Here is a 26034-nt window from a genome sequence, read left to right as displayed (position 1 = left end):
GAACAATAACTGACATGAAAAATACAGTAGATGGAATCAAGAGTAGAATAAATGAGGCAGATGAAAAAATGAGCTGGACACCAGATTGCTGGAAATCACTGCTGTGGAACAGAATTAAGAAAAGAAATGTGGACAGTCCAAGAGACTTCTGGGACAGCATTAAATGTACCAGCGTTTGCATTATAGGGGTCCCAGAAGGAAAAGAAAGGGCCTGAGAAAGTATTTGAAGAGATAATTGCCAAAAAATTCCCTAAGGAGAGGAAACGCACACTCAAGTCCAAGAAGTGCGGACTCTCATACAGGAAAATCCAATGAGGAACACATTAAGACACACATTAGTCAAACTGACAAAAATTAGAAAATATTAAAAGCAACTAGGGAATTCCTGTCTGGTTATCAGCTGATTTTTTTTTTTTTAAGCAGAAACTCTGCAGGCCAGAAGGGAGTGGCATGATATATTTAAAGTGACAAAGGGAAAAACACACAACCAAGAATACTCTACCCAGAAAGGCTCTTGCTTAGCTTTGACAGAGAAATCAAAAGCTTTACAGACAAGCAAAAGCTAAAAGAACTCAGCACACCCAATTCATCTTTACAACAAATAGGAAAGGAACTTTTCTAGACAGAAAAGTTAAGGCCACAACTGAAAATGAGAAAATTACTAATGGGAAAGTTCACTGGGAAAGGCAACCACACAGTGAAAGTAGGAAATCAATCACACACAAATATCAAGACCAGCAATGGTGAGGAGAGTACACATGCATTTGAAATTAAGAGACTGGCAACTTAATCTTATACATATATATAGAGAGAGACTGCTATATCAAAACCTCATGGTAATTGCAAGCCAAAAACTTATAAGATACACGCTCACAAAAAGAAAAAGTAACCCAAACCCAACACCAAAGATATTCATCAGGTCACAAGGGAAGGGAAGAAAAAAGACCTACAAAAACAAATCCAAAACAATTAACAAAATGGCCTTAAGAACATATATATTGATAATTACGTTAAATGTAAACAGATTACATGCTTCATTCAGAAGACACAGATTGGCTGAATGGATATAGAAACAAGACACACACACATATATGCTGTCCTCAAGAGACCCACCTCAGATCTAATGACACACACAAACTGAAAGGGGATGGAGAAAGGTATTCCATACAAATGAAAATCAAAGAAAGCTGGAATAGCAATACTCATATCAGGCAAAATCAACTTTAAAATAAAAAATGTTACGAGAGACAAAAAAGGACAGTACAAAATAATCAGGATTAATCCAAGAAGATATAACAATTGTAAACATGCACCCAGCATAGCATTTGTCTTACACATTGAGGAACAGTCATAAAAGGAGAAATGGACAGTAACACAACAACAGTGGGGGACTTTAACACCCCACTTACATCGATGGACAGATCCACACAGAAAATCGATAAGGAAACAGGCCTTAAATGACACATTAAGCCAAATGGACACCACATTACAGAACCTAGGGGACACAGAAAAAGCAATTTTAAGAAGGAAGTTTATAGTAAGACAATCTTACTTCAGAAAACAAGAAAAATCTCAAGTAAACAGTGTAATCTTACAGCTAAAGCAACTAGAGAAAGAAAAATAAAGCTCAAAATTAGTAGAAGAAATCATAAAGATCGGAGCAGAAATAAATGGAGACAATGAAAACAGTAGAAAAGATCAGTGAAACTAAAAGTTGGTTCTTTGATTAACCTTTACCAGACACATTAAGGAAAAGAAAGGGAGAGGGCTCAAATCAATAAAATTAGAAGTGAAAAACTAAGTTACAGTGGACATCACAGAAATACAAAGGATCACAAGAGACTACCGTAAGCAACTATATGCCAATGAGAGAGACAACTTGGGAGAAGTGGACAGATTCTTAGAAACGTACAACCTTCCAAGACTGAACCAGAAGAAATGTGAACAGGCCTGTCCTAAATACTAAAAGTGACACTGATTTAAAAATTTCCAATAAACAAAAGTCTAGGATCAGATGGCTTCACAGGTGAATTCTATCAAACACTTAGAGACGACTTCATATCTATTCTTATGCAACTATTACAAAATATTAAAGAGTAAGGAACACCGCTAAACTCAATCGAAAAAGCCACAATCACCCTGATGCCAAAACCAGATAAAGATACCACAAAAAAGAAAATTACAGGCCACTATCACTAATGAACACAGATGCAAAAATTCTCAACAAAATACTAGCAAACTGAATCCAATAATACATCAAAAGGATCCCTAACCATGATCACGTGGGATTTAGCCAGGGATGCAAGGATTTTTCAGTATCTGCAAATCAGTGTGATACGCCACATTAACGCATTGAAGAATAAAAACCCTATGATCATCTCAATAGATTCAGAAAAAGCTTTTGATAAAATTTAACATTCATTTATGATTAAAAAAATAAAGCTCTCCAGAAAGTGGGCATAGAGGGAACCTATATCAACATAATAAAGGCTACATACAACAAACCCACCGCTAACATTACACTCAACAGTGAAAAGCTGAAAGCATTTCCTCTAAGATCAGGAACAAGATGTCCACTCTCACGACTTTTATTCAACATAGTTTTGGAAGTCTTAAGCCACAACAATCAGAAGGAAAAAAAAATAAAGGGTTCCAAAAGAAGTGTCTGTTCTGAGATGATATGATATAATACCATACATAGGAAATCCTAAAGACATTACCAGAAAACCACTAGAGCTAATCAGTGAATCTGGTAAAGTTGTAAGATACAAAATTAGGACACAGAAATTTCTGGGATTTCTGTATACTAACAATGAAAGGTCAGAAAGAGAAATTAAGGAAACAGTCCCATGTACCGTCAACATCAAAAAGAACAAAATACCTAGGAATAACCCTGCCCAAGAAGGCAAAAGATCTGTACTCAGAAAACTATAAGACTGATGAAAGAAATCAAAGATGACACAGAGAGATACGCCATGTTCTTGTATTGTAAGAATCAATATAAAAACGACTCTACTACCCAAAGCAATGAATAGATTCAGTGCAATCCGTATCAAATAACCAATAGCATTTTTCACAGAACTAGAACAAAAAAAGTTTACAGTTTGTATGCAAACACAAAAGACTCCGGATAGCCAAAGCAGTCTTGAGAAAGGAAAAAAACAGAGCTGGAGGAATCAGGTTCCCTGACTTCAGACTGTACCTCAACTACAGTAATCAAAATAGTATGGTACTGGCACAAAAACAGAAATATAGATCAATTGGAACAAGATAGGAAGTCCAGAGATAAGCCCACAGACGTATGGTCAACTAATCAGTGACAAAGGAGGCAAGACTATACAGTGGAGAAAAGACAGTCTCTTCAATAAGTGATGCTGAGAAAACGACAGCTACGTGTAAAAGAATGAAACTAGAAGATTTTCTAACATTATACACAAAAATAAAATGGATTAATGACCTAAATGTAGGGTTAGATATTATAAAACTCTTAAGAGGAAAACACAGAACACTCTCTGGCATAAACTGAAACAATATCTTTTTGGATCCACCTCCTATAATAATGAAAATAAAAACAAAAACAAATGGGACCTAATTAAACTTAAAAGCTTTTGCATAGCAAAGGAAACCATAAACAAACCAAAAAAAACAGCCCACAGAATGGGAGAAAATATTTGCAAATGAAGCCACCGACAAGGGACTAATCTCCAAAGTATATAAATAGCTCATGTAGCTCAATAACAAAACACCAAACAACCCAATCAAAAGCTTGGCAGTAAATCTAAACAGGCATTTCTCCAAAACAGACATACAGATGGCCAAAATGCACATGAAAATATGCTCAACATCACTATTAGAGAAATGCAGACCAAAACAATGAAGCGGTATTACTTCACACCAGTCAGAACTGCCATCGTCAAAGTCTACAACGGTAAATGCTAGAGAGGGTGTGGAGAAAAGGGATCCCTCTTACACTCTTGCTGAGAATGTAAATTGGTGCAGCCACTGTGGAGAACTAATTAAAAATAGAACTACCATATATATGATCTAGCAGTCCCACTCCTGTACATATATCCAGAGAAAAGCATAGTTTGAAAATATACATGCACCCCAGTGTTCACTGCAGCACTGTTTACAATAGCCAAGACATGGAAGCAACCTAGATATCCACTGATAGAAGAATGGATAAAGAAGATGTAGTATATATATACAGTGGAATATCATTAAGCCATAAAAAAGAATGAAATAATGCTATTTGCAGGAACATGTACAGACCTAGAGATCATTATACTAGGTGATGTAAGTCAGATAGGTATCTGCCATGTATCACTTACATGTGGAATAAAAAAAAATACTAAATACAAAACAGAAGTAGAGTCAAATACATAGAAGACAAACTTATGCTTACTAAAGGGGAAAGTAGAGAGAGGGATAAATGAGTTTGGGATTAACAGATACACACTATTATATATAAAATAGATCACCACCAAGGACCTACTGTGTAGCACACTATACTCAGTATTTTGTAATAACCTATAAGAGAAAAGAATCTGAAAAAATATATATGTATGTATAACTGAATCACTTTGCTGTACACCTGAAACTAACACAATATTGTTAATCAGCTATACTTCAATAATAAATACATAATAACCTTACTGTTAGCTTTAAAACATATATGATAGGGTGTGGTTCTCTTTTTGTTTGCCGTTAATAACAATTAAGGGCACTATTTTATCTTGAATGGTTCATAGTGTGACTAGTTTTAGTTGAGTGATACACATTTATTTATTAAATGGGAATGGAAATGTGTAAAACTATTGCTTTTACATGCTTAAAAGTCTGCTTGGCTAGTATTTTGCTTTTGTGCTTTTTGGATTTGTAATTGTTAACGTTGTTAGTCACACTCGGTGGTGTCCGACTCTTTGCACCCCCATGGACTGTAGCCTGCCAGGCTCCTCTGTCCATGGAATTCTCCAGGCAAGAATACTGGAGTGGGTTGCCAGGTTAGTTTCCATTTAAAAAGGAACAGTGATGGTGAGAAACATAACTGACATTTGAAATCACGTAATTGAAAGGGTGTATATTGTGAGGCTAACCAGTCCATTCTAAAGGAGATCAGCCCTGGGATTTTTTTGGAAGGACTGATGCTAAAGCTGAAATTCCAATACTTTGGCCACCTCATGCGAAGAGTTGACTCATTGGAAAAGACTCTGATGCTGGGAGGGATTGGGGGCAGGAGGAGAAGGGGATAACAGAGGATGAGATGGCTGGATTGCATCACCGACTCGATGGACGTGAGTCTGGGTGAACTCCGGGAGTTGGTGATGGACAGGGAGGCCTGGCGTGCTGCGATTCATGGGGTCGCAAAGAGTCTGACACGACTGAGCGACTGAACTGAAATGAAAATAACATCAGGTCTACATCGTAACAAAAATATCATCCAAAAGGAAAGAAAATGTAGTTTAATATTACTAATACTGTAAATCAAAGAATCCTAAATAAAATGTTAGCAAGTAGAATCCAGGACTGTCCTAAAACAATATATATAGAGATCAAGTAGGATTTAGACCAATAATGCAAGACTGATTTAATATTATAAAGTATAAATTATTGGGAGAAGAAAAATCAAAATGCCAAAATAGGTTTTGGTAAAATTCCAAATTCATAACTGAGTAAAAGCAGCAAAAGCCCTTTTATCATAGGAATAAACATGTTCTTAACCTGTTGAAGATTATCCATTGAAAGCTATCAGTGATCATCCAGTTAAGAGTGAAGCACTGATGACTTTCCATTACAGTCAGGAATCAGCCAGCAGAACTACTGCTGTGGGACAAGGCAGTAGATAAGGAAGAGAAATAAGAATAAGTAATGACGAGGAAAGACTAAATTCTTACATACCTAGAACATTTCAAAAGAATCAGCTGGAAATTATGAAAGAATGTTTAATACTAGCTATCTCTGGAATACAGGACTGGGCAGGAGACCTGCTTTTTCTAGCACTCAACTTACAAAAATAAACACAGGTATTAATTTAATAAATAAGTTCTTAATCTGGAGCCAAAAAAGTTTAGTAAGATGGCCAAATAGAAAACAGGCAAAAAAAAAAAAAAAAATTAACCTTCTTATGCATAGCAAAAGATCCTATTCACAGTTGTATTCAAAAACTCTAAAGTACTTAAAGATAAATTTATTGAGAAATATGCAAGATGAAAAAATTGTAAAACTTCATAGAAGGACAGAAAAGGCCAGAATAAACAGCTGTGTCATATTCTTGGATGGGAAGACCCAATATGGTAGAGATGTCAGTTTCCCCCCAAATTACTCCCAAAATTCTGATTAGTTCAGAATTTCTTCTACAAGCAGATATTCTTAAGAGGAACTAATATGTTTTAAAACAAAAATAACGGAGCAGGACAGAGATAATGTAACTAGTGTCCTAGAGGCACTAATTTAACAGGTACAAGTTTAGAAAATATGTATATGGGAATTTACTATATGGCAAAGAAGACACTTCAAATTAGTGGAGAAAATAAAGAATTAGTTGTATAAGTGAAAATTTATTGGGAAACATTAATTTCATTCCTAATGTACATGTTTTCCCATTAACTTGAGGCTTTGAGATTTAGTGTGAAAAATAAAAAAGGACATCATAAGAAAACATCTTTATAATTGTAGGAGAGCACTTTCTAAGTATATCACCAAGGCTAGAAATTAATAAATTTAACTGTATAATGGTAAAAGATGCCATAAGCAAAGTGGAAAAGGAGTTAATAAACTTGAAATATTTGTAACATATATATATATAAATATATATATATAAATATATATATATATAAATATATATATATATATAAAGTACTTGGGCAAATACATGAATAAGAAAGAAATGCAAGACTTTCCTGATGGTCCAGTAGTTAAAAATCTTCCTGCCAATACTTGGGACACAGATTCGATCCCTGGCCTGGGAAGATACCACATTCCACGGGGCAGCTAAGCCTGTGCACCACAGCTAAGCCTGCACTCTGGAGCTCGTACTCTGCAACAAGAGAAGCCACCACAGTGAGAGGCCTGCGTGCCACAACTAGACAAAGCCCCAGTGCAGTCAAAAATAAATTTCAAAAAAAAGAGAAAGAAATGCACGTGGTCAGTTTAACATCTGGAAAAATACTAAGTCTTAATTATATTCAGGAAAGTGTAAGTAAAGCAAAATTGGTCAAGATGATAAATACAGATTACATGCAGTATTAGCGAACGTTTCCTAAAGAGGGAACTCATATACTGGTGTTAGGATCAACAGCTGATCACAACAGTTCAATCCTACAGTTGTTGATTCTACAACTGACCAATAGCTAGGCCACAGAAAGAAAGCTACAAAATACTGTAGAGTCAAACACTATCTATGGAAGTATGTATATAGAATTATCCCATGAATTCTTCCATTTGTATAAGACTTTTAAAAATATGTGACTAAAATTCTAGAGCAGTGTGCACCTGTTCACAGTGATTATCTTAGTGGGTGGTGGGATTCAGAAAGAAATGGAGCTATTTTTCATCTCTTTTATATATTTTTAACTTATTGTATCACTTTCATGTATTTGCTTTGGGGGAGTAAAATAAAATGTGGATTATTTATGCATACTTCCAAATTACTGCCCTGTTAGATTTATGTAGTACATAAAGTGATTCAGCAACTTTAACAAACTACTTTCATTTTCTGCTCTCTATAGGACACTATTTAACAGGTCTTTTTTTAAACATTTCTTTTTTTACAAGTCTTAATTTAAATTTTTGGCTGTACCCTGCGGCATGTCGGATCTCGGTTCCTCAGCCAGGGATCAAACCTGTACCCCCTGCATTGGAAGGCAGAGTCTTAACCACTGGACCACCAGGAAAGCCCCTTTAAAAACAGTTTATATATAATTTGTTAGACTGACACTTGGAAATATTATGCCCTGACGCCTTTAAGAATCTTAAGAGTTTCAGAAGCCACCGTGGCATACACACACACACACACACACACACACACACACTTTTCCTCATGAAATGCAATGAAGTACAAGTGAAAAAGGTAACCAGTTTCCTCAGATCCTTAGTGAAGGTAAGTAGAGAACAACAAAACTTGGCTGAGGTGTGAGTGCTGGATGCCTTGTAGACTGGTCACTGACCGTGTGACTCACATCTATATATGAGCTCTGAGGTGAAATTCACACTCATGCTGCTGCAAAATATTAAAATGGGGTACATTTCAGGGTCATTCAGACTTTTCATATAGTTAAGACATCAAAGCAACTGTCAAATCTGTGAATGTCAAGGAGATGTTTCAAACAAAGAAGTCTTTGTATGTTTATTGTAAAATTGGGGGGAAATTAAAAAGAGCACAAAAAAGGAAAGCAAACGTCCCTTATAAGCCTATTTCCAGAAATACCATGGTTATGAATATTTTAAAATCTCATTTAAAAACCTTTATAAAAAGGCAGCAGTTGAAGCTTTAGGAATGATTGTGAGTTGTCACTTTTTAACCCATAGAAACCTTGACAGACAGGCCTTAATTTTCCAGATGAGCTAAAGAAGCTTTCTAAAATTCATAGGAAGATAACTGTGGTAGTGGGGGTAGTTTTCCACAAACCTGGCGAGGATTTACAGTGTCATTTATTGAAACTCCTGGAGGCTGGCCCTGGCACAGCAGTCTACTGACCATCGTCTGGGTTTAGCCGCAGGTGTGGGCTTCCTGTGGCGGTTCCAGGGAGAGTTGAGAGAACACAGAGAGGGCTCCTAGAAGCAATTGGGTCACCCTTTTTAAAACTGAGTGTTGTACATGCCAGGCTCAGCTGGTACTGAATTGTCTAATGGGCATTTCATGTCTTCTGTTTCATTTCGGTATATTGTGTATGGCCTCACTTGAAATGGAGGGAACTCTGTACTATTTTGTGCATAAGTTGGCCGTGGGACCACTTCCTTGTTGGTTACCCCATAAGTTTAAGCCTCTCAAAAATTCAAGAGGAATAAAAACACAAAGGAAGAAAATGTTGGAAAGCAAAAAGATGCTGGCGGAGGTTGAAATTATGTCAGGGAGAAGAGAAGGCCCGGAAGGTTGCTGGAGGGAGGGGCTCTGTTTCAGATAAGGAGCAGCTGATGCAGGGCCGAGGCCAGGTGCAGAGGAGGCTCAGGGTGTGCGAGTGGGAAGCGGGCTTGGCCTCCCGGTGGAGGGGGGCTGCCCTGTGGCTGCAGAGGCACCGCCAGTGTGGCAAGGAGGGAAAAACAGGGCAGTCCAGAAGACCTATGCATTTTACATTTTGGTCTCAAAAATGCAAATGAGTTGCTGGGAACCGATATATTCTTTCACTAATCTCAACATTCAGAGGGTATCAAATTCCTGAAATTAGAGGTTCTAAATAATTATCATAAGACTTTTACAGTGCCTACCTAAGAACTCACTAGTATCTCCCTCTGAACAACTGCATGCTTCCATACAGGAAAGTGGTTCAGTGCAGGTTAAATATAGGGGAAAATGCTGCCCTACCATCAAGTTGATTTCTCAGTGTTGCGTGGCTGGGGAGACCTAGAGAAGGGTGTCTTGCTAGCAAATCATAAAAGCACCTGGTTAATATGGGGTAGAGAAGCTGAATAACCAGGCATCTCAGAGTCATCATTCTTGCCTTCTCTCTTCTTTGTTCATGAAAGTTTTAGGCAGATACTGATTTTCATTTATTTTTTTTAAAAAACTTTTTTTTTAAATGCTGGTAAAATATACATAAAATTTACCATGTTAATAATTTGTAGGTGTACAATTCAGCAGCAGCCAGTAAACTCACAATATTATGCAACCATCACCACTATTTCCAGAACTTTTAAAATCACCCCAAACAGAAAATGTACTAATTAAACAATAACTCCCCATTCCTCTCTCCCAAGCCCTGGTACCTCTGTTCTACTTTCCATGAATCGTACTATTATCCTTCTGTGACTGGTGTATTTCACTTGGCATGATGTTTTCAAGGTTTATTGTTACTGTGGCACGTATCAGAACTGCCCTCCTTTTTAAGGCTAATGCTCCATTGTACATATATATGACATTTTGTTTATCCATTAATCTGTTGATGTAAACTTGGGTTGCTTTTACCTTTTGGCTATTATGAAAAATGTTGCTGAAAACATAAAGTGTGCAAATATCTGTTTGAGTCCCTGCTTTCAGTTCTTCTGAGAATATACCTAGGAGTAGAACTGCTAGAATATGGTAATTCTTTAATTTTTTGAGGTACTGTCAGACTGTTTTCCACAGTGGCTGTTCTGTTTTACATTCCTGCCAGCAATGCATGAGGATTCTAATTCTACATCTTCCAAGACAATAGAAATGAAAACAAAAATAAACAAATGGGATCCAATCAAACTTACAAACCTTTGCACAGCAAAATAAACCAGAAACAAAATGAAAAGACAATCTACAGAATGGGAGAAAATATTTCCAAACAATGTGACCGACAAGGGATTAATCTCCAAAATATACAGACAGTTTATACAACTCAACAACAAAAGCAATTCAACAGAAAAATGGGCAGACAGTGTAAATAGACACTTCTCCAAAGAAGAAACACAAATGGCCAACAGGCACATGGAAAGATATTCAACATCACTAATTATTAGAGAAATGCAAGTCAAAACTACAGTGAGGTACCACCTCACACAGGTCAGAATGGCCATCATTAGAAACCCTGCAAATAACAAATGCTGGAGAGGGTATGGAGAAAAGGGAATAATCCTCCTATACTGTTGGGAATGTAAGTTGGTGTAGCCACTAGGGAAAATAGTATGGAATATTCACAGAAAACTAAAAATAGAATTGCTGTATGGTCCAGCAATCCCACTCGTGGACACATATCCAGACAAAACTCTAATCCAAAAAGATGCGTGCACCCCTATTCACAGCAGCACTGCTCACAACAGCCAAGATGTGGAAATAACCTAAATGGTCATTGAGAGATGAATGGATGAGGAAGATGTGGTACATATACACAACAGAATACCACCCAGACATAAAAATGAATGGAATAATGCCATTTGCAGTGACATAGATGAGATCATTTTAAGTGAAGTAAGCCAGAAAGAGAAAGACAAATGATACATGGTATCACTCATGTGGAATCTAAAATAGGACACAAACGAACCTATCTGTGAAATAGACTCACAGAGCACAGACCTGTGGCTGCCAAGGGGGCGAAAGCAGGGGGAAGGATGGAGTGGGACGCTGGGGTTATCAGGTACAAAGCTATTGTATACAGAATGGGTAAACACTAAGGTCCTAATGTACAGGACAGATAACTATATATTCAACACTCTATGATAAGCCATAATGGAAAAGCATTTTTAAAAAGAATATATATATATATATATAAAACTGAATCACTTTGTTATACAGCAGAAATTAATACAACATTGCAAATCAACTATACTTCAATTTAAAAGAAAAAAGAATGCATGGGGGAGGGTTCCAACTCAAGACGGTGACACAGGAAGATCCTGAGCTTACCTCCTTCCATGGATGCACAAATCTCCAGCTACGTATGGAACAATTTGCTTTGAAAAAACCCTAAAAACTAACAGAGACTCCTGCAGGTTGGGCAAGTAAGAAAGAAACCAGATTGTAGTGGGTAGGAGAGGCTGAGACATAATCTCACCATAAGCCCTCACCCAGAGCTTCTTTCTAAGGAGGGAAGGGTTTGAAACCCACCCAGGCACCCCAACTTTTAAGACCCGCACCTGGGAGGTGAGGCCTCAAAATACCTAGCTTTGAACACTAGCAGGGCTTGCATCCACCAGACCCACGAGACGTGGAAGTGGCTCTTGAAGGGCTCAGGCACAGGCTCTCATCTTAGGGCTCCACGCTGAAGCAGCCATTTGAAAAGCATCAGACTCGCCTCTGAAGCTTATCTGCTGGTCTTAAAGCATCAGCCTGAGAGGCAGGGGCCTGCTGGGATTCCCCCTAGGGATGGAGGCTGGAAGGTACCCCCTTCATGCTCTTCTGCCTTGGTGAACCCTGCAGATGCCGTGTTTTGTATGTGGTTTTTGTTTGTTTGGGGGGTGCCACCTTTATAGTCTGTTTCTGTTGGGCTCCAGCCAGCAGGCACCATCTTGAGGCTGTCCTCTGCCACTCTCCAGAGCACCAGCATCTCTTGGAGGGGACTTTTACATGTGTCAGCTCCCACCCAGGGATGCCCCTTGATCACCTGGCATGCATTCCTGGGCCCCGTGAGACTATTAACAGTGGAGAGACAGTTCTTGGCCAACTGCCATCCCCACAGCATTGCACAGAAACAGAAAACAGACTGAAATCCACCCAGTCTTGAGACTGCTTGTGCGGGAGCCTTGGCCTGAGGGGCAGGCTTCCAATCTGGCACAGTCCTAGGGGTCGACAAAGTTGCTCTCAGGGAATGGAGGCCAGTGGATACAACCTTTGTGCTCACCTTCAGCCTTGCCCTAGCTCACCAGTATCTTCCAGCAAGAGGCTTACACCCTTGTCTGGCCCTCAGGTTTTTGTAGGTGCTTTCAGGGGACACCTTTATATCACCTGACTCTGGTGGCCAGCAGGGGTCATGCTCACAGGTCCCACAGGACTGTAACCAGTGGAGCAACAGCTCTTAAACAACCATCCCCCTCTAGGCACAAGAAGCAACGGACTAGGAGCTCAGCCTTTCTTTGAAAAAGGCCTATTAGCACATCATCATAGCTGCAGCATATGAAGGGTAGGCTTTTAATTAAACACACATCTAAGGCTCACAATAATCCTTTCCAGAGACTGTGGACGGTGAGTGAGGTCTTCTCTTGCCGTGCCCCACAGCTCCAGTATCTCCTGGAGGGCAGCTTTCACACACATCTGCTGCTCCTTTTTTTATGGCTGCAGCCTATGGGATGCCCCTTGATTGCCTTCTCCAGAGGCCCGGGGAGGGGGGCGGGGAGGGCTTGGGTTCCTTGGTCACACAGGACTGTAACAATGTAGGCCACCACCCCCAGGGCGCTTTGCAGACAGCCGACTAAAACACACCCAAGTCTTCCTGTGAAATAGGCCAATCTCCCTATCCTAGAGCTTTGGCCTGAGGGGCAGGCTTCTGGTTTGACATAACATCTAGGGGCTTACAGAAATCCTCTCAGGAAACATAGGCCATGGAGGCCATCTCATAGATCACTGGTATCTTCTAGAAAAGTTTATACCCTCATCTGGACCCCAATTTTTTGGACTCTGGTGGGAGGGACACCTCTGGATCCCATAGGACTGTATACATTTGCATGCTTTAAAATCTGCTGCCTGAGATTCTTCCCTTTGGGAAAAATGACAGGTCTTGGCATATTGTCAACTCCTGAGAACTATTAACAATAAAATAGGCAGCTGTTTAGACAATCAGAAAGCTCTGAGAGACAGCCAACAGCTAGAGCATGGTTAGGCAGTAAGGTTCATCTCCTACACAAAATCCACTCCTTCAAGACTGGGGAGTTGGCTCTTGTATCTAATGCATAGAGTCAAGCCAAAGGACTATGGTCCAAATGAAAGAACAAGATAAAGCCTCATTAAAAAAAAAAAAAAAACCTTAAATAAACAGATAAGTAGTTGACCTGATAGAGTTCAAAATAATTGTCATAAAGGGGAAGAATGGGTGAACAAACAGAACTTCAACAAAGAGAAAATACAAGTACCAAGTATTGAAGTCACAGAACATTTGCATTACAGAAGTGCCAGAAGGAGTAGAGAGAGGAAGGAGCAGAAAACTTAACTTTGAAGACATAATTGCTGAAAATGCCCCTAATCTGGGGAAGAAAACTTGACATCCAGATCCAGGGAGCCCAGGGAGTTCCAAAAATACTGAACCCAAAGTAATTCACCAAGACACATTATAATTAAAATGTCAGAAGTTAAAAACAAGGAGAGAATCTTATTTTTCAGCAGACACTTTGCAGGCCAGAAAGGAGTAACACAACATACCTAAAGTGCTGAAAGAAGAAAATTCTATCAAGAATATTCTACCTGGCATATTTATCACTCACAATTGAAGGCAGGATAGAGTTTTCCAGACAGGCAAAAGCTAAAAGAGTTCACCACCACTAAACTGACTTTATAAGAAGTGTTAAAGAAACTTCTTTAAGATGAAAATAAGATGTTTTAATAACAAAAACATACAAAAGTGTAAATCTGTCAAAGGTAAATATATAGTAAAAGGAGTGGATTCATCACTTATAAAACTAGTATGAAGGTTAAAAGAAAGAAGTAGTAAAAATAACCATAACTGCAATAAATAACTGTTAAGGGATACACAATATAAAAGGATGTGACTTAAAATATGGGCAATAAGAAATTTAGAATGTGTTTTAATGTATTATCAACTTAAAATAGATTGTTATAAAGTTGTAACTCTTTCATATGTAAGCCTCCTGGTAACCACAAAGTAAAAACCTATAGTAAATACACAAAAGATGAGAAAGAAATTTAAGCATACCACTAAAGAAAGCTATCAAACCACAAAGGAAGAGAGCAAGAGGAGAACAGAAGGGAACTATTATAAAACAGCCAGAAAACAATTAAGAAAATAGTAATCGGCAATACCCATCAATAATTATGGTTAATTATGTCAAAAACTAAATGTAAATGTACTAAGTTCTCCGGTCGAGACAGAGCAGCTGAATGGGTTAAAAAAACAAGACCCACGTATGTGCTGTCTAGAAGAGACTCACTGCAGATAATAAGGACTCAGAGTGAAAGTAGAAGGATAGAAAAATATACTCCATGCAAATGGAAAACCGAAGGAAAGCTAGGGTAGGCATCAGACGAAATGGATTTTAGAACAAAGACTGCAATAAGAGACAAAGATGGGTGTTATATAATGATAAAGGGGTCAGCCCAACAAGAGGATGTGACATTTGTAAATACTTAGGCACCCAACGCAGGAGCACATGTCTATATAATACAACTATTAACAGACTTAAAGTGAGAAACAGCAATACAATAAATAGCGGGGACTTTAATGCCCCAATTATTTCAGTGCATAGACCATCCAGACAAAAAATCCATAAGGAAACACTGGCTTTAGATGATACATTAGATCACATAAATGTAACAGACAGACATACAACATTCCATACAGAAGCAACAGAATACACATTCTTAAGGGCGTAAGGAATATTCCCCAGGTAAATCACATTTTTGGCCATAAGACAAGTTTTTTTTTTTTTTTTGGGCCACATCACATGGCTCGTGGGATCTTAATTCTGGACCAGGGATCAAACTGGGTCCTCAGAAGTGAAAGTGTGACTTCCTCACCACTGGACCACTAGGAAGTTCACCAAACAAGTCTTAATAAATTTAATAATGCTGGAATGCTATCAAACATCTTTCACACCCATGATGGTATGAAAATAGAAGTCAACTACAAGAAGAAAATTGGAAAAGTGACAGATGCGAAGATGAAAACCACTTGCTGCTGAACAACTGGTAGGTCAAAGAAGAAATCAAAAGAGAAATCAAACAATACTTTCAGAGAAATGAAAAAGGAAATACAACACACCAAATTCATAGGATGCAGCAAAGGCAGTTCTAAGAGGGAATGTACATGTATGCTTAGCCATGTCTGACTCTTTGTGACCCTATGGACTGTAGCCTGTCAGGCTTCTGGGTCCATAGGATTTCCCAGGCAAGAATCCTGGAGTGGGTTGCTGTTTCCTTCTCCGGGGGATTTTCCCAACCCAGGGATCAAACCCATGTCTCCTATGTCTCCTGCACTGGTAGGCAGATTCTCTACCACTGCTCCATCTGAAAAGCTCATTAAGGGGGAAGCTCATAGTAATAAATGCCTACCCTCAAGAAACAAGAAAAAATTTGAATAATAGCTTTATACCTCAAGGGACTAGAAAAAGAACAAAAAATGAAATCCAGAGTTACTAGAAGGAAGGAAATAACAAAGATCAGAGCAAAAATAAATGAAATAGAGACAAAAAAGACAATAGAAAAGATCAGTAAAACTAAATGCTGATTCTTTGAAAAGACAAACTAAAGCGCCAAACCTTTAGCTGTGATTTACCAAGCAAAAAAGACCGAGGACTGGGAATTCCCTGGCAGTCCAGTGGTTAGGACTCTGTGCTTCTACTACAGGGGGCATGGGCTCAGTATCTGGCTAGGGAACTAAGATCCTGCATGCCATGTGGAGCGATCAAGTAAATAATTAAATAGAAGGCATATTAAAACCAATTTTTAAAAAGAGGACTCGAATAGATAAAAATCAGAAATGAAAGAGGAGACATTACAACCAATACCACAGATATACAAAGGATGATAAGGGACCACAATGAACAATTACATGACAACAAATTGTACAATACAGATGAAATGGATAAATTCCTAGAAATATAAAACCTACCAAGACTGAATTATGAAGAAACAGAAATCTCAACAGACCAATTACTAGTAAGGAAACTGAATCAGTAATCAAAGCCTCCCAACAAAGAGCATCCAGGACCAGACAGCTTCACAGGTGAATTCAACTAAACATTCAAAGAATACAATCCTTCTCAAACTCTTCCAATAAACAGGAGAGAAAGGAACATTTCCAAACTCATTTTACAAAGTCAGCTTTACCTGATAACAAAATCACACAAGGACACAAGAAAAGAACATTAGAGGCCAATACCCCTGATGAACAAAAACACAGAAAACCTCACAAGATACTAGGATACATGATTCAACAATACATTGAAAGTATCATATACCATGATCATGTAGGATTTATTTCAGGGATGCAAAGTGATATACCACATTTACAAAATGAAGGATAAAAATCATATGATCATTTCTATAGATGAAATTAAAAATTGAGAAAATTCAACATCCACTTTTGGTAAAAACCCTTAAAGTGGGTGTAGAGGGACTATTCCTCAACATAATCAAGGTCATATATATCAGGTCTGGTTTTCCCAGGTGGCACTAGTGGTAAAGAACCCTCCTGCCAGTGCAGGAGATAGAAGAGACATGGGTTTGATCCCTGGGTTGGGACGACCCCCTGGAGGAGGGCATTGGCAACCCACTCCAGTATTCTTAACTGGAGAATCCCCATGGACAGAGGAGCCTGGCGGGCTACAGAGAATCCCCTTGGACAGAGGAGCCTGGCGGGCTACAGTTCATAGGGTCACAGAGAGTCGGACATGACTGAAGTGGCGTAGCATGCATGCACACATGCCAGGCCCACAGCCAACATCATACTCAGTGGTGCAAAGCTGAAATCGCTTCTTCTAAGATGAGGAACAAGGTAAGCATGTTCCCTTACACCACTTTTGTTCAATACAGTATTGGGAGACCTAGCCATAGCAGTTAGGCAAGAAAGAAAGGGCATCCAGATCAGAAAGGAAGATGCAAACTGCCACTGTTTGCAAATGACATGTTATATGTATAGAAAATCCCAATGACTCCATAAAAACCAAAACCTGTTAGAATAAAGCAAATTCAGTAAGTTGTAGGATACAAAATCAATATACAAAAATCTGTTGCATTTCCATAATATGTTAATATTGAACTCTCAGAAATTAAGAAAACAATCCCAGGGCTTCCCTGGTGGCTCACTGGTACAGACTCCACCTGCCATTGCAGGAGACTGGGGTTCGATCCCTGATCTGGGAAGATCCCACATGCTGCAAAGCAAGTAAGCCCAGGAGCCAAAACTACTGAAGCCTGTGTGCCTCAGAGCGCCTGTTCCACAAGAGAAGCCACCGCAAATGAGAAGCCCATGCACTAGTCCCTGCTCGCTGCAACTAGAGAAAGTCCACGTGTGGCAGTGAGGACCCAGCACAGCCAAAAATAAATAAATAAAATCTTCTTTTAAAAAGAAAGCAATCCCATTTACAATTGCATCAAATGGAATAAAATACTTAGAAATAAATCCAACCAAGGATGTAAAAGACATGTACTTGGAAAACTATAAGACATTAGTAAAAGAAATTGAAGATGACACTAACAAACGGAAAGACATACTGTGCTCACAGACAGGAAGAATCAGTGGTTAAAATGGCCATACTACCCAAGGCAATCTGTAGAGTCAATGCGATTCCTATAAAAATACCAGTAGCACCATTCACAGAACTAGAACAAATAATTCTAAGATTTGTGTGGAGCCACAAACAACCCCAAATAGCCAAAGCACTCTTGAGCGAAAAGAAAAAGCTGGAAGTATTATGCTCCCTGACTTCAAATTATAATTCAAAGCTACGGTCATCAAAACAGTATAGTATTCACACAAAAACAGACATACAGATCAATGGAACAGAATAGAGAACCCAGAAATAAATCATGTATACATGGGTCAGTTAATATATGACAACAGAGACAAGAATACACAATGGAGAAAGGACGGTCTCTTCAATAATGGTGTTTGGGAAACTGGACAGCCATATGTAAAAGAATGAAACTGGACCACTAACTTACACACCAGTTAATTCAAAATGGATTAAAGAATTGAACATTAAGACCTGAACCCTAAAATCCCTGGAAGAAAACATATGCAGTCAGTTCCTTGACATCAGTCTTGGTGATGGTTTTTTGGATCTGACTGCAAAAGCAAAGGCAACAAAACGGAAACCACGTGGGACCACATGAAAATAAAAGCTTCTGTACAGCAAAGGAAAGCATCAGCAAAATGAAAAGGCAGCCCACTGAATTTGCATCGTGTATCTGATAAGGAGTTAATATCTAAAATATATTTAAAAAATTTGCACAACTCTATAGCAGGAAAAAAAAACCTGATTATAGTCAACCCTTGAACAATGAGGGGGTTAGTTCACATGTAATTTATAGGCAGCCCTTCACATACACAGTTCTGCTTTATGGGTTCAACCAGCCACAGTATTGTAGCTGCTAAGTCACTTCAGTGGTGTCCGACTCTGTGTGACCCCATAGATGGTAGCCCACCAGGCTCCCCCGTCCCTGGGGTTGTCCAGGCAAGAACACTGGAGTGGGTTGCCATTTCCTTCTCCAGTGCATGAAAGTGAAAAGTGAAAGTGAAGTCGCAGCAACCCCATGGACCGCAGCTTTCCAGGCTCCTCCGTCCATGGAATTTTCGAGGCAAGAGTACTGGAGTGGGGGGCATTTGCTACTAAACAGTATCTGCATATAAGTGGAGTCAGCTGTAAGAAATGAGCAGATCTGAATGGACATTTTCCCAAAGACAAACAGAGGGCCAACAGGTATATGAATAGATGCTCAACATCATTAATGATCAGGGAAATAAAAATCAAGACCACAATGAAATACCACCTCACACCTATAAGAGTGGCAGTCATCAAGAAGACAGCAACTAACAAGTGTTGAGGAGGGTGTGAGAAAGGGAGCACTCACTCACTGTTAGTGGGATTGTAAACTGGTGTTGCCACTACAGAAAACAGAATGGAGGCTCCTCAAAAAATTTCAAACAGAACTACCATATGATCTAGCAGCCCCACTGCTGGGTGGCTGTCCAAAGAAAACAAAAGCACTAATTTCAAAAGATAGATGCGCCTTCATGTTCATTGCAGCAGCATTTACAATAGCCAAGATAGTGTCCAGTGATGGATGAATGGGTAAAGACAATGTGATAACACACTCTCTCATACTCACTCACATGCACAATGGAATATAATTCAGTCATGAAAAAGAAATCTTGTCATTTGGGACAACATGGATGGATCTTGAGGGTACCATGCTACGTGAAGTAAGTCAGAGAAAAACATGCCGTATGACCTCACTTCAGTTCAGTTCAGTCGCTCAGTCGTGTCCGACTCTTTGCGACCCCATAAACTGCAGCACACCAGGCCTCCCTGTCCATCATCAACTCCCGGAGTTCACTCAAACTCACGTCCATCGAGTCAGTGATGCCATCCAGCCATCTCATTCTCTGTCGTCCCCTTCTCCTCCTACCCCCAATCCCTGTCTTTTCCAATGAGTCATGACCTCACTTAACAGAATTTAAAAAACAAAAATAAGTTCATATATAAGGGTAACAGATTGGTGGGTGCCAAGATCCAGGGGGTGGGGTCGGTAAAATAGGTAAAGGAAGTCAAAAAGTACAATTTTGCACTTGTAAGTCACGGGGATGTAATGAATAGCATGCTAACTACAGTTAATACTTTATTGCATATTTGGAAGTCACTAAGAATAAGTCTTATAAGCTGTCCTCAGAAGAAACAAATTTGTAACTTATGGTGACTAACGGTAACTAGATTTATTGTGATCATTTCACAATATATATAAATACTGAAGCATTATATTATACACTTGAAACCGATGTTATGGTTTTTAAAAGTATGCTTAAAAAAAAAAAAGTACATGGGCCTTCTGGACACATGTTGGTCTGTGTAGAATCTGGCCCACTCATAAACCCTGCTAGACTTTGCCCCACTAACTTCCCTGAAGGGGCTCTTCCTTATAGTCTCTCTAATGCCAAGGTTGACTATGACCTGAAGACTCTTGAGTACAATGTTGCCTTTCCTTATATGCTGTTTGTGCTTGCGACCCAACCAACTTCTCAAACCAAGCCTCATACTGTTTTAAAGATGCATAAGGGCATTATATATGATCTAAAAAGACAAGCCAAGAAATGACTGAACAAAAGTCAGGATAGTGAGTACTCCTGGGGTGGTGAGGGAGCTGATTGGGAAAAGGCACCTAGGAAGCTCTGAACAGGGCTGGCCACCCCCTCCACAACTCTAGGGGATGCCATTCACATCAACTCTGGCTCCTCGAGTACTAGATAGTCCATATCCTTAGCAGAGTGGTGGATACAAAGGCATTCATATTTTTCTCTAAAAAAATAGTATATCAATTCTCACAGAACAATGCATTCATTTTATATGGACTTCTGAATATATTACTAATTGTGCCAGGATTCGGCAAACTTTTTCTATAAAGGGCCAGATGGTAATTATTTTAGGCTTTTCAGCAAATAGTCTGTGTCACAGCTGCTCGGGTCTGCTGCTGTAGTGTAAAAACAGCCAGAGAGTATATAAATGAGTAGGTGTGATTATATTCCAGGCTTTATTTACAGAATCAGGTGGCTGGATTTGGCCTGGGGCCAAAGTTTACTAAACCCCAGACGACACAGTTAAATGTTTGAAAGGAAAAAATACACCTATGGTCCATCTCACAGGATTTTGAGTAGAGTGTGAAACAAAGGATTCACTGGTGATATTGTAGGAAGGTCAATGATGAAGCCTTTTGTAATCTATTTTGGAATAAATTCTGACTGAAACATTTGATGTAAATTTGACTTTTTTATGAACTTGGGGTTCTGTCCTTTGTTATATAAGACATTGAGAGAACACTGCTGTTTGAACCTTGATTTCATTAGGGAACCACTTCTGTCAGAATTATTCAGATTAATTCTTTTACTAATAATAGTAAACCCAACTACAATAATATCATCTGTCATGAACTGATCATCACCAGATGTTAGACATGATGCCAGGCACATTATACATGTTACTTCTCTTCCTCACAGCAGTTCTTCAATGTAGACTTTTTGAGGGTCTCTATTTTGCAAAAGAAAAGCTGACTCTTCTAAGGTCACATAGCTAATAAAGCTGAGATCTGAACCTGAATTGTTCACTTTCAAAGTTCATAGTCTTTTTTTTCCTACAGTACACTTCCTCTATAAAAAGCATCCTCCTTTAATGCTGCCAAAATCAATTTTGGTTTAGATTGTCTTCGCAGTTTTACTGACTTAGAAGAACTTGATGAGACAGAGTTATATATGTGCCACAAGTGCAAGAAGAAACAGAAGTCCACTAAAAAGTTTTGGATTCAGAAACTACCCAAGGTAAGTGTTGCATTTCAAGTTATAATGCAGTTTTGAGGGGGAAAATACTTATGATTGGTTGGAAGACAAATTATTTTTCTAACTTTATACTTAAATAATCTGTTCTGCATTGGTCTCTAGGGTTTTCAATAAAACTAAGCCCTTTATGAATTCCTAAGTAAATATGTCCTGATCACTGTTTACAGAGCGCGACGGGTAGGGTTTCCCCACCACACCACCCATGCAGTTCTGTGACACCATAGGTATCCTACATACAATTCAACTCCATCCTGACACTACTTACTCAGAGAGAGCTTCGGATTCCACACGGTAAAGGAGCTCAGTCCCACAAGATTGCCCTCCACATCAGACACCATCACAAGCCCAGGCTGTTACTTTGGGCTTAGGCTTCTGCAGGGACAAATTACAAACTGAGGGTCCCTGTGACTCCTTGCTTGGACTGCAGACATCCGTCACATGTCCCCATTGTCACTCCTGCTTGTGACCGGCTAGGTGGAAATCAGAGGTCCCCATGACCCTTCTACCTTCTTGGGTTCCATTAATTTGCTACAGCAGCTCACAGAACCCAGGAAACCTGTCTGCTCACCAGATTATCAATTCATGACAAAGGATGTTAAAGGATACAAATCAACAACCAGATGAAGAGATAGGGCAAAGTCCTGAACAAAGGAGTTTCTGTCCTCATGGAATTTGGGGCCTTGCATGGTGGCACGTGGAAGAGCTCTGGTTCCCCAACCTGGAAGCGCTCCAAACCTCGTCCTTTGGGCTTCATTACACAGACACGACTGATTAAATCACTGGGCACTGCTGATCGTTCAGCCTCCAATCCCTCTCCCTTTTGTGGGTCAGGGAGGTAGGACTGAAAGTTTTAACTCAATTTCTTGATTGGTTCTCTTGGCAACAAGCCCCCATACCTCACTAACATAACAAAAGATAACTCTGTGTGCTCTCTTCACTGAGGAAATTTCAAGGCTTTTAGGATCTTGTGTCAGGAAAGGAGACAAAACTAAACACATTATTATAAATCACAGTATCATAAAAAGGTATTCATGGAAGAAACCAATATCAAAATCAAAAGAAAAACTGATGGACTGCCTAAAATATTATCTAAGAGATATTAGTACCATCAAGTAGTTAATTTTGATTGAAAGGTAAATTAACCGCTTGTTTACAATTTTTGTCTTTATCTCTCATCCAGGTGCTATGCTTACATTTGAAAAGATTTCATTGGACAGCATATTTAAGAAACAAAGTTGATACATATGTAGAATTTCCCCTGCGAGGCCTAGACATGAAATGCTATTTACTAGAGGTAACGTAATTATATTTGTTAGTAAAATTAAATCTTCACAGACAGAGGGTGGAGGTCATTGAGGTAGGGAGATGCTGATGTCATTGACCACTGCTCCTAACTCAGTCCTGGGATACCTTCTCCCCTGATCTGTAGCCCGAGAACAGTGGCCCAGAGAACTGCCTGTACGACCTCGCTGCTGTGGTGGTGCACCATGGCTCTGGGTGAGTATGCCAGCGGGCTCTCTTGGGGTTGGGAATAGGGCAGTAAAGACCTATAATTTTGTACCACTCGCAGTAACTCTCCCAGCTCCCTCTACAACAGATTCAGATTCATTCACTAAAATGGACAGGAATGGTCAAATTTAATTCAGATGACTATTATATCTATTACTTTGGGCAAGAATCCCTTAGAATAAATGGAATAGTCAACAAGAGTCCAAGATGCAGTACTTGGGTGCAATCTCAAAAATGACAGAATGATCTAGGTTTGTTTCCAGGGCAAACCATTCAAATCACAGTAATCCAAGTCTATGTCCCAACCACTAACGCTGGAAAAGATGAAGTTGAATGGTTCTACGAAGACATATAAGACCTTCTAGAACTAGCACCAAAAGAAGATGTCCTTTTCATCATAGGGGACTGGAATGCAAAAGTAGAAAGTCAAGAGATACCAGGAGTAACAGGTTTGGCTTTGGAGTACAAAATGAACCAGAGCAAAGGCTAACAGTTTTGTCAAGAGAATGCTCTGGTCATAGCAAACATCCTCTTCCAACAGCACAAGAGACGACTCTACACATGGACATCACCAGGTGGTCAGTCCTGAAATCAGATTGATTATATTCTTTGCAGCTGAAGATAGAGAAGCCCTGAACAGTCAGCAAAAACAAGACTGAGAGCTGACTGTGGCTCAGATCATGAGCTTCTTATTGCATAATTCAGACTTAAACTGATGGAGAAGGCAATGGCACCCCACTCCAGTACTCTTGCCTGGAAAATCCCATGGATGGAGGAGCCTGGTTGGCTGCAGTCCATGGGGTTGCAAAGTCAGACACGACTGAGCGACTTCCCTTTGACTTTTCACTTTCATGCATTGGAGAAGGAAATGGCAGCCCACTCCAGTGTTCTTGCCTGGAGAATCCCAGGGACGAGGGAGCCTGATGGGCTGCTGTCTATGGGGTCACACAGAGTTGGACACGACTGAAGTGACTTAGTGGCGGTGGCAGCAGCAGCAGCAGCAGCAGCAGCAGCAGCAGCCGCCTTAAACTGAAGTAAGTAGGGACAACTACTAGGCCATTCAGGTATGACCTAAATCAAATCCCTTGCAGTGGAAGTGACAAATAGATTCAAGGGATTAGATCCGGATGACAGAGTGCCTGAAGAACTATCATTGTACAGGAGGCAGTGATCAAAACTATCCCCCCAAAAAAGAAATGCAACAGGGCAAAATGTCTGTCTGAGGAGGCCTTACAGACAGCTGAGCAAAGAATAGAGGCAAAGGAGAAAGAGAAAGATATACCTGTCTGAATGCAGAGTTCCAAAGAATAGCAAGGAGAGAGAAAAAAGCCTTCTTAAGTGAGCAATGCAAAGAAATAGAGGAGAACAATAGAATGGGAAAGACTAGAGATTTCTTCAAGAAAATTAGAGATACCAAGGGAACATTTCATGCAAAGATAGGCACAATAAAGGACAGAAACAGTATGGACCTATCAGAAGCAGAAGATATTAAGAACAGGTGGCAAGAATACACAGAATAACTGTACAAAAATGGTATCAATGACCCGGACAACCACAATGGTGTGATCACTCATCCAGAGCCAGGCATCCTAGAATGTGAAGTCAAGTGGGCCTTAGGAAGCATTACTAAGAACAAAGCTAGTGGAGATGATGGAATTCCAGCTGAGCTATTTCAAATCCTAAAAGATGATGCTCTGAAAGTGCTGCACTCAGTATGGCAGCAAATTTGGAAAACTCAGCAGTGGCCACAGGACTGGAAAAGGTCAGTTTTCATTACAGTCCCAAAAAAGGGCAATGCCAAAGAATGCTCAAACTACCGCACAATTGTGCTCATTTCACATGGTAGGATAATGGGCTCAAAATCCTTCAAGCTAAGCTTCAACAATACATGAACCAAGACTATCCAGTTGTACAAGCTGGATTTGGAAAAGGCAGAAGAACCAAAGATCAAATTGACAGCATCCGTTGGATCATAGAGAAAGCATAAAGAGAATTCCAGAAAAATATTTACTACTGCTTCATTGACTATATTAAAGCCTTTGACTGTGTAGATCACAACAAACTGTGGAAAATTCTTAAAGAGATGGGAATACCAGACCACCTCACCTGCTTCCTGAGAAACCTGTATGCAGGTCAAGAAGCAACAGTTAGAACTGTACATGGAACAACTGACTGGTTCAGAATTGGGAGAGGAGTATGTCAGGGCTGGTATGTTGTCACCCTGTTTATTTAACTTGTATGCAGAGTACATCATGCAAAATGCTGGGCTGGATGAAGCACAGTCTGGAATCAAGATTGCCTGGAGACCCTGATGCTGGGAAAGATTGAGGGCAAAAGGAGAAGGGGGCAACAGATATGAGATGGTTGGATGGCATCACTGACTAATGGACATGAGTTTGAGCAAACTCCAGGGGATAGTGAAGGATAGGGAAGCCTGGCATGCTGTAGTTCATGGGGTTACAGAGAGTTGGACACAACTGAGTGACTGGTAAAACTTTCCTTCAGTCTTGGTGAGAAAGAGTATTCCTGAGATACGTTGCAAAGCATGAAGAGAAGGCACCCAAAAGCAAAATGGAGAAAGGTTCATTTGAGCCCAGCATTCACAACTAGTCTACTGTCCACAAAATCCTGAGTAGTCATTACTCCAAAAGACTGCTGATTTCCTTGGCCAATTGATACTTAAATGGAGGGAAAC

General features: G+C 39.6%; 1 protein-coding gene across 3 annotated transcripts in view; it reads left to right on the top strand.

Moving 5' to 3' along the window:
• Positions 1-26034, top strand: part of USP3 (ubiquitin specific peptidase 3) — a 102786-nt gene that overhangs the window by 72263 nt on the left and 4489 nt on the right. For all 3 annotated transcript variants that reach the window (XM_027553799.1, XM_027553800.1, XM_027553801.1), the window contains 3 exons: positions 21694-21812; positions 23011-23124; positions 23260-23327. In XM_027553799.1, the coding sequence (XP_027409600.1) occupies positions 21694-21812; positions 23011-23124; positions 23260-23327 (301 nt within the window). The remainder of the gene's footprint in view (positions 1-21693; positions 21813-23010; positions 23125-23259; positions 23328-26034) is intronic.

The sequence above is a fragment of the Bos indicus x Bos taurus genome, chromosome 10, assembly GCF_003369695.1.
Source record: "Bos indicus x Bos taurus breed Angus x Brahman F1 hybrid chromosome 10, Bos_hybrid_MaternalHap_v2.0, whole genome shotgun sequence".
Lineage (NCBI taxonomy): Eukaryota > Metazoa > Chordata > Mammalia > Artiodactyla > Bovidae > Bos > Bos indicus x Bos taurus.
Note: the sequence above shows the minus strand (reverse complement) of the source record. Positions and strands in the feature narration are given on the sequence as shown.